Raw genomic sequence first — 13,041 nt, forward strand, 5'->3', positions numbered from 1 at the left:
TTCCCATTTTTTAAGAAGATTGTTTTAGTTTTCAAATTTAGGTCTATGGCTCATCTTGAATTAAGTTTTATGTATGGTGTGATATAGAAATTAAGGCTCTTTTTTTTTTTTCTATACCAATATTCAACTGTGTCAGTACCTTCTATTGAAAAGAAGACCTTTTGTCTCCTGAAGTGCAATGGAGCCTTTGTCACAGGGCAAACGAGCTCTGCATGTGATGGTCTGTTTCTAGACTCTATTCCATACTGTTTCAGTTCTGCTGACGCTACACTGTCTTCGTTATTATTGCTTTCTAGTTAGCTTTGAAGTCTGGTGGTAAAGTCCTCCAACTTTGTTTTTCTTTAAGGTTTTCTTGGATTTCTTAGAGCCTTTGAATTTCCATAGGCGTTTTAGAATTAGCTTGTCAATTCCCGCCCCCCCCCCCCCAATAAACTGTTTGCATTTTGAACAGGATTGTTTTAAATCTGCAGATACACTGGGGAGATAAATGACATTTTAACAAAACCTAAAGCTTTCCAATCCAAGAACATACATGTCTTTATTTATTTAAATCTTCATTTGTGTTTCTTAGTAATGCTTTGTAGTTTTCAGAATCCTCTTTCTTTGTGGTAATTATTTCTCCAGCTCCCATAACCTCTCCAGGGCAGGAAACTTAATTTTGTCAAGTAAGGACAACTTAGTCCTTCCGATCCGCAAGCCATGATCTGTCCTCGCTGGTCTCTCACTGGTGGCCACTGTTTCCGCACTTACCTGCCATAAAACTCCAGTCTCACACAACCCACACGGCACACCAGCCCCCTCGGTCCCTTTTGCTCCCCTCTTGGGAGCACAGAAAGCTTTCTGGGGCTTTCACTTCCATCCACACGGGAGTGTAGGACTCCGTGTCTGTCCCCAGGCACAGCCCTCAGCCATCTGTACGGCACGACTGGCTCCATGCTGTCTGGACAGGCCACGTCTCTAAGGGCCTTGCAGTCTCCACAGATTGCAGCCTGGGATGTGAAAAAGCACCAGCTCTTTAATTCCTCTTATTTGATCTGTGGTGTTGGCCTCCACATTTCTTGAGGGACTTAGTCAGCAGGGGACCGATGTGACAATCCCAGCCTGAGGAAGCCCTCTCTTCCTTCATTTCCCTTCTCCCTCCCTCCCTCTTCCAAACTCCTACCCTCAGTTTAAAAATGTCTTGGATGCATTTCCTCTAGGAGGGAAACTGGTCTTCACCTTGCAACCGCATTCCCTGCACTCTGTCCTTTGCTGAGCGGACTCAAGGTCTCAGCTCCCAGTCCTCTCTTAACTTTGAAAGCCAAAGCTTGCAGTAGCCGCCACTCCAGTTCCGCCCTAGCAGGGCCCTGGGAGTGCCTTCCTAAGGGGGTCCTTGGTGGTCCCGCTCTCGTCTCAGCCCTGTGGCTGGATAGCACTTAGCCACCTAGCTGACCACCCCGCCTTTGGGAAGACCTCACAGAAGGAGCAACATGAAAATTGGATTTTGAGGGAGGAGCTAGAGTTTGTTAGGTGATGAAGTGGGGTTGCTGCGGAACGCAGCCCTGTCCCAGTCTTTGGGACGAAGAAAGAGGAGGAGGGAGGGAGAGGGGTTGGTGGGAAGCACTTGGGTTTGGACTGTGGGGCATCATGTGGTAATGAGCCTGGACATCAGATGGAGCTGGGTTCAAATCCCTGCATTGCCCCTTAGCAGATTGGTGGCCTTCGGTACTTAATTTAACCTCTTTAAGCTTCCGTGTCCTCAGCTGTAGAGTAGGGATATGAATGCCTGCTTGTCTGGGCTCGGGTGCAGACAGAACAAGTGTAAGGATCACACCACACAGACCTCACACCCCAGAGATGCCCTTTTGCTGTAACAGTGGGATAGTGACCCAGGTCTTCTGATAAATATGGGACAACACTTCGAAGCTGCCAAGGGTTAAAAACAAAAAGTGAGCTCTGGTTGGTGTGGCTCAGTGGACAGGGTGCCAGCCTGCGAACCAAATGGTTGCTGGTTTGATTCCCACATGCCTGGGTTGTGGGCCAGGTTCCCAGTAGGGGGCGCTCGAGAGGCAACCACACATTGATGTTTCCCTGTCTTTCCTTCCCTTGCCCTTTTTCTAAAAATAAAATAAAATCTTGTTTTTTTAAAAAAAAGTCGTTGAAATGTGACCAGCTCAAAATGTAAGCCACACCATTTATTTCCGTCTGTGGTGTGGGTGAGAGAAGCCATCGCCAGGGCCTCTGATACCAGGTGGAGGTGTCTCCCTAGCCCCAGGCAGCGCAGCTTCTGGTAACCTTCGGGCTGGAGGCGGGGGCGGGGACACAGGGAGGCCCCGAGCCTTCCCGGGAGGGGCCGAGGGTGCTCTGGCGGATGATGACGGGGTTCAGTGGGCTGGCTTCAGGCTCCCCCAGCAATGTCCCTGGCCCTTGGAGGTGGGCAGCGGGAGTCAACACCGACTCCATTTTACAGGCAAGGGAAACGAGCGTTTCTGGAGCAGTGGGCGGCAGTGCCGGCTCAGACCAGGACTTCAGGGAGCCCAGCGGAGCTGGGGGGCCGTCGGTGTCCTCTGGTTCAATGCAAAACTGAGGCCTAAGGACGTGGGGCAGCAGATGACAAGGATAGAGCAGGCCCTGGGGCCCCGAGTCACGAGGTCAGGCTGCTGCTAGCTCCGAGGTCTGGGGAGCTGGGCTCATTACTCCCTTCTGGAGGGTTCTGGGCTCTCTGAGCTTAATGATCTTCCCCAGGTCTGAGAGCTAGGGCAGCCCCTGAACCTGTATCCCAATGAGGCCGGGGTTTCCCCAATGAGCAGAGAGAAATGCAGAGACCCAGAAAGGTGGTGGGGCCCAGGGGCATGCCATTGATATCAACCAGCTGTTTTAGGAAAGAAATCGCTGTGGGAAATGTGTGGGACAAAGGTCCCTGGGGAAGACTTCACTCGAGGGCCAAAGTATGTGAGGAGCGGGGAGGGGGGTCTGCCCCAGATTAACGAGGTGGGGGTGGGGAGAGGCTGGGCCCAGACGGGAAAGGCTGGAGGTCAACAGGCCAGAGCGACCATCTACTCGGATGACTCCTTGGGCACATATGCCACATTGTCATAGGCGGGGGGCGGAGAGGCCGCAGGGCTGGGGATGTTGAAGTCTGTGTTGAAAGCGTTTGGCAGGAAAATCACAGGCTGCAAAGAAAAAGAAAACCCAATGACAGTCTTAGGGGAGCTCCAGCCTTGCAGGGGGTGTTGCTTTAGTGTCCCCTTGTGGGTATTCTGAGAATAGCACCCTAGTAATGAATTCTTCGAGTCTGAATGGGCCAACTCAGAAAGCGTGCTCCGTTCAAGTCATACTTCAAAAAATAGTTACTGGAGCCCACGATGGCCCAGGCTTTGGGATTACAGCAATGAACAAAACAGACAAAAGTCTCATCTCTCTAGAAGCTGAAGACCTCTCTGGTCGGCCCTGCATTGGTTCAAGTTTGCCATACATAGCACTAGCTTCCTTGCCGCAGGCGTGCCTTCAGCCCCCACCGTTCTCTCCTCCTCGTTCACCCCCTGCATTGGACAAACCCTCTTGATTGATTTCCCTGGGCCCTGCTCTACTCACTCTCCCCCTTGAGCACATGTCTCTGCTCAAAGGCTTTCGATAGCCTCATCTCCCATTTTGCATGAAGCCACCTCTCCAGCGTACCCTCCACGCTATGGTCTTCATTTTCCTGCCCGAGGCAGCCGTTACTCCAGCTGGTTCCCCTGCCACAGACACCCTCTTCCACCCCTTTTCTGGCTTCATGGTGTTTGGGAACCGAAGCTCACTTTCCAGTGAGGCATGCTGTCCTTTCTGATGGCCTCTGTCTCTCTCATGGCCCGCGAGCTTCTAGGGTCCTACTCAAATGTGTGCACCCCTCCGGCTTGTCCCCTGGGCGCAGGGCCTTCCATTGTTCTGCATCAAGGCTCTCAGAGCAGCGGGCTCATGGGTGCTGGCGCCCTCTTGTGGCCACTCACAGAGCAGCGTGTCCATTGGTGCTGGCGCCCTCCTGTGGCCATGAGGATAATAGTCCCATCTTCCTGCAAAGACTTCCTTGGATCCCTTCATTTATGAGTGGAGCTCATCGAAGCCCAGTCTTTCCGGGTTGCTTCCCAGAGGGAAGCAGGGAGGGTCTGGAAGCAGAGAGCCTTTCTGGCAAACAGCTTTCCTCAGCAACGCAGGTGGGGTGGAAGTACTCACCGCGTTGGCTTGGGCACGGGTGGCTTGGCACCCAAAGTGGGTGGCAATGACAGCGATGAAGAACTCCAGGATGGTGAAGATGGTAAGCACAGCCAGATACCCCCTGCCCACGTCCTGGGGACCGAAAACCCACAGTTAAGGCAAGGTGAGAATTCTAGAATCGAGAAGGGCAGGAGGTCAAGAGTGAGAATAACTGGTCCACGGTCACACAGCCAGTTGGTGGCAGAACGGGAGCTGGAGCCAGTCCTCCTGCTGCCTGTCCTGTGCCCTCCCCTCTCTACCAGGCTGTCTCTGGGTCCCCCCAAGCCCATGCCTGGGGCGGGGTCATGGGGTCAATATGCTCATGGGGTCTAGCAGGGCTGGCAGGCCCTGCCAGTGCCCAAGGCCTGGCCTCCCGGTGCCGCAAACTCCTGCCTTCCCCACCCCCTGGACAGGACTCTCCCACTCTCCATGTTCCCCCACTGCTGGGGGAGTCTGAAAACGCACCCAGTTAGTGACACCGAAATCCATGAGCAGAATGGCCGTCCCGGCAAAGGCCGCCATGGCACTGAGGATGTTTGTCCCCAGGCTGCTCCTCACCTGCACGAGGGGGAGAGGCGGGAGGGAAAGGAGGAGAGGGAAGAGGCGGGGAGAAAAACAGAGGACCAGGAGCCCGAGCCTCCCGCTGCCAGCCCGCCCCCCCCCCCACGGCCTGGGGGCAGTGACCACTGACTCCAGTTCTTGTTGACCCCTCTCTTTTCTTCCTGTCTCTCCCCAGGACCCCCAGGGAATGGCTCTGTTCAGCAGTCCCCTGCCCAAAGCCTGGGTCGCCTCCCTGTTGCCCACAGATGGCATCAGAACCCTCCATGATGATCTGGACCTCGCATATTTGCTTCTACATTCCTTCCACTTCCCTTCCCGGATCGTGAATGAAACCACGCGTGGCTTCTGCAGCCGCCCTGCCCATGGCCCCCCTTGCAGCCTCATGCTTTCCCTTCGGTGTTTCTCAATCCCTTCTGCTCACCAGGGCCCAGCCTAGCTGCCTCCTCCTCCAGGGGGGCTTCTTGCATCTTCCCTTTCTTTCTTTTTTTTTTTAAGTTTTGTTTATATTTTTAGAGCGAGAAGAAGGGAGGGAGAAAGAGAGGGAGAGGAACATTGATCAATTGCCTCTCACATGCCCCTAACTGGGGACCTGTCTTGCAACCCAGGCATGTGCCCTGATGGGAATCGAACTGGTGACCTTTGGGTTTCCTGGCCAGCACTGAATCCACTGAACCGCACGAGCTGGGGCACATCTTCCCTTTCTCTGAACGACCACGAGCGCTTTGTCTGAGGACTATCACTTTCTGCCCCATAGTGTACTTTGAAAGCGTATTGTGGCTCCTCCCCTCCGGCAGGTAAGGCAGGCCCTGCCTGGGCAGTTGGGTGCTGTCCTGCACCTGGCTCCCAGCGAGGCCCCGGGAAGTGCTGTGGAAGGAGCTGAATGGGTGAGTGTATTTGGGGTCCTGGTGCAGTGGAGTCTCGCCATGGCCCCACGCTTGTCCCCAGTCTCCTGATCAGACTTACCAGGCAGCTGGTGTGGTTCTTCTCGGCTGCCACCGAAAGGGACCCAGAGATGATGAACTGTGTGGGGGAGAGGGGACTCTGTGGGGCTTTGGCCATGACACTGAGCAGGGCACACCCTGCCTGGCTCTGTTGAGGCCGTGGGCACCAAGGAGAGGGCAGCAGCCTCTTGGCTGCCCCCTCGCCTGTCTCCTGGCCAGGCACCTTGGGACCTCTCTGGTTGCTAGGGACCCCTGTGCAGGGAACTAGCTGAAGCTTGCAAGACACTGTCATTGATATCTTATCACCAGAGCCTCACAGGGGAGGCACTGGGCCTTCAAACATTTACTGAGCAGCAGCTACGTGCCAAGAACAGAACAAAGTTGAGTAAGACCGACAAGTCCTCTGCTCTGCTGGGGCTTCTAGTCTAACCGGGGAAGACTGGTACTTAGCCAATAAACAATCAAGAAGTCCCATTAGCGAATGTTTCCTTCAGCCTTAGGCAACAATGGCCTGTTTGAGGGGCGACTGTGCCCCAGGTTCGGGAACCCCCACTCACCGGAAGGATGTCCTTCTCACGTGAGTCTCTGACTCTCTCTAAAGGGGGAAGCATTACAAGCGACAATCATTATTTGGTGCAGAATCAAGGCTTGGTCATTGGCTCCCATGTGCATTAACTCTTGATTTCCTCCAACTATGGGATGGGCAGGGCCAGAGTTACTGGATTTTTTGGAGAAGGAGGCTGAGGCCTGTGGCTTAGACCCTGCCCTCCTCACCCCAAAGCCTGTGCTCTCCTGAGGGACCACGCCAATGCAAACGTGCTCTCTTCAAGCTGGAGATTCTCCAGCAGGAGTGAGGGGCCAGGTCGGCCTGGTACAGGCAGAGGGAGGGGCTCAGGGTCTTCAGAGCTGGCGGGACTCCCAGACGACTGAGCTCATGGTGGGCTGGGACTCAGGAGAGGAGGTGGCAGGTTCCTGCAGGTCATGGGTTTGGACGCTGAGTGAGGCTTAGGATCCAGGTAACACAGGTGGTTAGTGTCCTTATCCTCTGTAGCCATCCCCTTCATCCCTTCCTTTCTGGGAGACTTCCCTGTGCCAGGCTCTTTGCTGGGAGCTTGGCATACCTAGCGGTCTGGCTCAGGTTTAGGATTGAGGTTTGCGGTTAGGAGTTAGACTTAGGCTGAGGCCCCCACCTAGAAGTGGCTGTGCTCAGGAGAATGTGATGCCGGGTACGCACAAGGGAGGGAGGTGAGCCTGGGCATGGCCCCCAGATGACTCCGCACTCACGCAAGCTCCTCCCCAGAAGGGGACGCCGCCTTCGATGAAGAGCATCCCCACGCGGCCGCGGCGGACCATGAGCAGCACGCTGCCGAAGCCCAGGTGGATGAGGCCAATGAGGATCTGGACCGTCTGCGGGGAGCGAGCGGCAGCTCAGCCAGGCGGGCGCCCTGGCTCCACGCCGCCCGCTGCTGGCGCGGAGGACAGAGTACCAGAGCCCCGCGCTCCCCCAGGAACTGAGAGGTAAACTCAGATTCCGTTCTTTTGAGCTATCTTTGCAACAACCTTAAAGACAGTTTTAAGAAGGAAAGGCAGTTCCCCAGAGCCTTTGGGACCCACCTGCCTGTTTCCATGTCTCTGCGGGTCTGCATCCCGCTTTGTGCAGTGACCCCTTCGCTGTCAAGCATCACTCTGTGCTGCTCACTGGTCTTCTTTGCCCTCATTTCATTTCCCACACACAGTGCCCCACCTTTTCCTTCCTCGCCTTCCTCATTCTGCACTGAGTATCGTCTTGGGCATCTTGCTCATTTCAGTGTCTCTCATCCCTTCATCCAGCCGTTGCTTGGCGCTGACCCTACCCAGCTGAAATCTTTTTTTTTTTTTTTTTTTAAAGAGGTGGTTTAGCAGCACCCCACTGATCCATCCCCAGAAGTGGAATGGTTTTCTCCCAGGTGGAGACATGTTGGCTTCTGGTAATTTCTGCCACGTTTCGTTCCAAATGTTTTTTGGTAATGAATGAATTCTAGAACTGAATGGCAGGGGCACTAGAGTTCCTTGGATTCAACCTCTGCCCAACCCAGGGGCCCTTTCCAGCTCCTGAATTCTACATGGACTCCCTCGGCTACAAGGTGCTCTCCACCACCCAGACCAGTGTGGTCCACTTATGGGCAGTTCTGCCTGTGAATAGCGGGGAATGTATTCTTGGGGCCCAGCATGTTCTAGCCACAGCTCCTGGGTGCTGTTGAGGCAGTGGGGTGAAAGCAGAACTTGACAGTCAGGTCATCCTAGGGTACGGGATGCCACTTAACAGTTGTGTGGCCTTGGGTCAGTGGCCTCGTCTTGGCAAGCCTCAGTTTCCTAATCTGTCCCGTGGGGACTAGGAGTCTTGTCTCACAAAGTGGTGATGCGAATCTAAGGAGACAATGCATGCAAATTCCTCGGCAGAGTGTGTGCACCCCTTGGGGGTGCTCAATAAATCAGGGCTACCATCATCATTATCTTATCATCATCATCTTCATCACCATTGCTTAAGCTATGTTTTCATCTTCCACTCGGAGAAATGGAGGCCAAAGGACAAACTGAAGATACAATACGTGTGTATCTAGACGAATGCGTGTGTCTGTCTGTTTACCTATTTATCCATCCAGCCATCCATCCACCCACCTACTATTCATATTTTATTCCCTCCCAGGGACCAATATCACAAGGCCATCTGAGACTGGAAAAGGTCACAGAGCCCGCCTTTCATGGACTGTCAGCTCAGTAGGAGCTGGCCCTCAGCTACCACTTCATCTGTATTTCCTCTCCCTCCTCTCTTTGCTCCTTACATTCCTGTCATGTCAACCTTGTCTTTTGCCCTTGAGAAGCCACGCACTTTCCCACCTCAGGGCCTTTGCACTTGCTGTTCTCTGCACCGGGGAGCCCTGGCCCCCAGAGCGTCTTCCCTTGGCTGGCTCCGGCCCAGCAGCTAGGTTTTAGCTTAAATGTCATCCCCCGGGGGGACTTTTCCATTCACCCTCCTGGTGCTGCCCCTCCCCCACCGAGCATTTTCGACCTCATTCCCCTGTTCGGACTTGTCTCCATCATTAGTTGACGGCTTTTCCCACAGGGAGGGGTCTCTGCCCCGCGCACAGCGGAATCCTCAAGCGCTCACCGCGTGTTTCTGACGGCCGGCCCCTTCCCCGAGGTATGCGCTCCAGCGCGGGGCGCCCACGCCTCAGCCGTTGGGAGAGGCCGACCTTACCCCTAAAGCTTTAGGCTCTCCCGTCAGGAATGTCCCCGCAGGCCGCAGGTCGGGCGGCTGGGTGGCCCCTGGAGTCTGTGCCCCGAGCGGTGGCTCCTCCAACTGCATAATCCCGGGAGGCTGGCACACGGAGGTGGGCAGGACGGCTGGTGGTGGGCGGAGGCCGCGGGCGTTGCTGGGCGGGATGACCACAAACACCCCGTTGCCAGCTGGTGCTGCCGACATCTTGCTCCTGGGAGCTCCTGGGAGAAAAAGGCTCCGCAGGTCATCGCGGTAACAGGATGGCTACACGTACGCATAGAACTCTTTGGTTTATAACCAGTATGCGACCTGCCCCTGTCCACTGCAGCCCCCTGCGGCTGGCGCCACAATCCTAGACTGTCTGTGTGGGAGCTTCACTTGGAGACGTGAGGGGCTGTCCTAGGTCAAGGGCTTCCAGGCTAAGCACGGCGGAGACTTGAATTCCAGTCCCTCCGACGCAGAAGCCACCTGCCTAATCTCTGCTCCATTACATGGAGAGGACCTTTAGGGGGAGCATGTATTTAAACCTCCTCCTTTCCCCGGAGAGGACAAGTGACTTGCTCAAGAACACACAGCCCGCGCGAGGCAGAGCTCAGCCAGCAGGGAGCCGTCTCCTCACCTGTGCCTGGAACTGCCCTTTCCTGACCCTCAGCCCTGGCTATTGAGCTTGTGTAAATAGTCACCTGCTATGTGAGTGTTTCTCTTTGGCCACCCAGTCGCCATGAATGTAGCATGGATTGTGGGTTATGGAAACTTCACGAATGTGTGTCTGGCCTAAGCAAACACTTGGGGGAAGACCGTCCAGCTGCCAGGAGATGAGTTTACCAGCAAACAGCAGGGAGAGGGATCGGCCCGATTATACCGTGATATTAAAGACAGTCATTCTTCTCAATGGCATTAAGTGGTTCAGCACGTCTCTGGAAATAGAAGCCAGGATTTGAACCCCGGGCCCTCTAGTTACTGTGAGACATGCAAAAAGATGGCCACCTTCCCTTGCCCCGGTTTCCTTCCCTGTAAAATGGGGAGAATAACGCTGGTAGGAATCTCATGGGGTTTGGTGTGAATTGGATAGAAATAATACATACAAACCTTATAAAAATCCCCCTTTTTAAGAGAGTGAATATAAACAGGAGTCAGATACAAAATCCCCACCCTCAGGGTGTCTACCGCTTAGGAGGAGGGGCAAGGGAAGTTTGCAATCCAGTCCGACACACAATTACTGAGCATTTATTCTGAGCCCCAAGCTTAGGGGCTGTGAATAAAAGGCAAATTAAGACCAAATGTCCTGTTCTCACAGGGTTGGGTAAGGCAGGGTCACTGCTTCTAGGGCCACCGCCAGGAGAGAGGGGTCGGTGGAGGGAGGGACGACCCATTCCACCCTGATTGTGGAACTGAGGGGTGACTTCAGGGAGCACATGCACCAACACCAGGGTCCTCAGAGGCGGCTGCTCCTCCTCCCTCCCTTCCTTCACCCCCCCATTCCTTTGCTTTCCCCTTTCTCTCTTTCTAATCTTTGCTTCCTCCCTCGCCCATTGGTCGTTTCCTTCCCTGCCAGCCCAATGGGGGATGAGTAGACAGTTGCCCCGTGACACAGGAGAGTAGGAAGCGAGGAAAATTCCTGGGCAAGTGGAATGGGGAAACTGAGACAAGAAAATTAAACTAGGTCAAACCGTTTGAGCAACTTACAGCCAGCTGGTGAATCACAAGACCTTATCTCCCCTAGCCTGGGACCCTTGAGAGCAAATGGCTTGTACTTCTCCTTCCTGACCAGCGAACACACACAACCTCTCTGGCCATAAACCACAGGTGTCCTGGGAAGAGAGGAATTCTAAAAGCAAACACAGGAACAGAGGGGGCCAGCTCAGGAAGAGGCCGAGAGACACCCCCCCCCCATCATCTCCCTCCCCTTCCAAAGAGGAACAGCACGTCTGCACCCCGCCTAGGAATCTCCCCTCCCAAATCCCCACATTTCCCCCATAGAAACTTGCTTCTGAAAGCTCAAGGGAGGGTGGATGTTAGGGTTTTTACCTGCCACCTTCTCAGACTGCTGCCCTCTGATACTAATAAAAGCGCAATTATTATCCAATCCCTGTCTCTGCTTTTTGGCTGAGCGGTGACAGACAGCACGACCCCGGGGCTCCGTTGCCCTCTGCTGAAGACCACCTGGTCTGAGAGCCCAAGGCAATGGGCGTGGAGAGCGAGATGGCAGTCAGATGGAGGGTCTGCACTGAGGAGGACCCCCCGCCCCGCCCCCCAGGTCTTTGCTTCTTGAGGTGTGAATGGTGACCTCGTAGGCCCTCGTCATTCTAAGGGCAAGACAGGCATGGGTCATTAGTTGTGCTTAGAGATGAGGAAACGGGTAAGGGGACCAAGGCCACTTTCTGGGGCCCCCTTTCCCAGAGCCGGCTGGGCCCCACAAGCCTGACTGACCCGAATTGTTTCATCAGCCTTTATCCTCAGGACTAGGAAATTACCAGAAGCTCCCTGAAGGCGCAGGAGCTCCAGCAACTTGTGAAACAGGACAGGCCAGACCACAATGACCATGGGACCCTGCACCCAAAGATGACATCGAAATACCTTGCGGCCCGGCTGAAACGCCTGGCTCTCCAACCTCCCTGTTCCTGGATAAAAACTCAAAGCCACAACCCAGTGCAGTGCTGGCGCCTTGCTCTGCACCCAGCCCTGTCCCTCCCTCGGGAAGGTAAACTAAAACCTTTACTCCCTGCACGTTCTTCCCTTTGTGAATTCTTTCCCAGCCCGGTCACCCACCGCCCTAACAACAGGCGTTCAGAGAGGGCAACAGCGCCTCCTGTGGTCACACACTGCCTTGGTGGGACCCCTGGGACAGGCCCCGGACTCCCATCTCCCAGGAGAAGAACTGCTGACTTTTGTGGAATTCACCGGCTCCGGGGTTTGAATCCCACCTTTGTCAGAGTGAGGGATCAAGACTTACACTTCGTTCCTTGGGGCAATAGATCTAAAACGCTCAGAGGCACAGATCAGTCAATTAAAAACACTTGGCCGACTTTCCACTCCCTCAAGTTCCCTTAAAGAAATCATCCGTGTTCTCACCACCGTCTAGAAGGGATACTTAACACTAGAGAGGGAGGAAGAACATACTTTTAGAATAAAAGGACAAAACCTTTAAGTGGAACCAGTTTAACTGGGTGAAAACCTCACCGTTTTGCCTGAATAGTTGTCATTTCACCAGGGATGGGGGAGGGCTGCCCAAGGCCCGTGGCGATTTGTGACGTGTTTATGAACATTTTCTGGGGTCCCCGAAGGTCGGTGCCATGGCTGGGCTCCTCCTGGGCTCTCTCACGGGGGCTGAGAGGCCCCAGGACGGCGCCCATGCGTCATTAACTACATCTCTCCTGGCAGGTGGTGAGAAATGTGTTAAAACCGAGACCTCAGCCTCCTCAGGAAAGGAGAAAACACCTACAAAAATAGGCCGTCTGCTGATAAGGCGGGTTAAGTGGCAATAAGTGGCAATTCCAAGCAAGAAAGTGGCACATAGTTCCGAGACTTGCAGCGTCCTCTGCCTACCTCCCATCCCCGCAGCCGCCGCCACCAGCATCTCTGCACCCTCAGGCCGGGGACCACCCCTCTGTCTATTTTGGAAGCCACCTGGCCCACGCCCCCGGCTATGTGCCACCAGCAAGAAACCTGTTTTCCTTACTAACCAGTCAGCCACGGACAAAATCAAACACTGGTGCATGTGTGCCAGAGACAGGCAGGTGGACAGAGGGAAGTCGCCGGTCCACCGAAGGGGACAGATGCCTGTGGCAGAGACACTGGAAACCTCAGACACCCACAACAGACATGTTATCAACAGCTGGATGGGCGGTGGTGGTCTCACTTGCGCTACTTTGTGCAGCCTGTAGAGCAGTCGTGTGTGCTAGACCATAGGTCCTTACCCTGCGCGGTCGGTCTCGTTCAGAAATTGGTGATCGGGGCCGCGGTGTGGTTGGAGGGTGGGACAGGCTGTGAGCCTTGAGTTTGGGCGTATTTGTCAGAGAGGTTAAACGAGAGGTTTCAGCTAAGACAACATCCTGGAGTAAGCTGTGG

The 13,041-nt window shown here is 54.6% G+C and overlaps 1 protein-coding gene across 1 annotated transcript; it reads right to left on the reverse strand.

The window, feature by feature from the left end:
• Positions 1-3,035: 3,035 nt before the first annotated feature.
• Positions 3,036-9,195, reverse strand: MS4A15 (membrane spanning 4-domains A15). The gene is made up of 6 exons (XM_054563675.1): positions 8,953-9,195; positions 6,999-7,121; positions 5,737-5,793; positions 4,678-4,770; positions 4,192-4,305; positions 3,036-3,152 (listed from the first exon to the last, which is right to left on the reverse strand). Exons 1-6 carry the CDS (start codon positions 9,175-9,177, stop codon positions 3,036-3,038), a joined length of 729 nt encoding a protein of 242 aa, XP_054419650.1. The 5' UTR covers positions 9,178-9,195.
• Between the last annotated feature and the right edge of the window lie 3,846 nt (positions 9,196-13,041).

Source organism: Pteronotus mesoamericanus, unplaced genomic scaffold (assembly GCF_021234165.1).
Source record: "Pteronotus mesoamericanus isolate MK-2021 breed Mesoamerican mustached bat unplaced genomic scaffold, CSHL_Meso_final scaffold_83, whole genome shotgun sequence".
In the NCBI taxonomy this organism is placed as follows: Eukaryota; Metazoa; Chordata; class Mammalia; order Chiroptera; family Mormoopidae; genus Pteronotus; species Pteronotus mesoamericanus.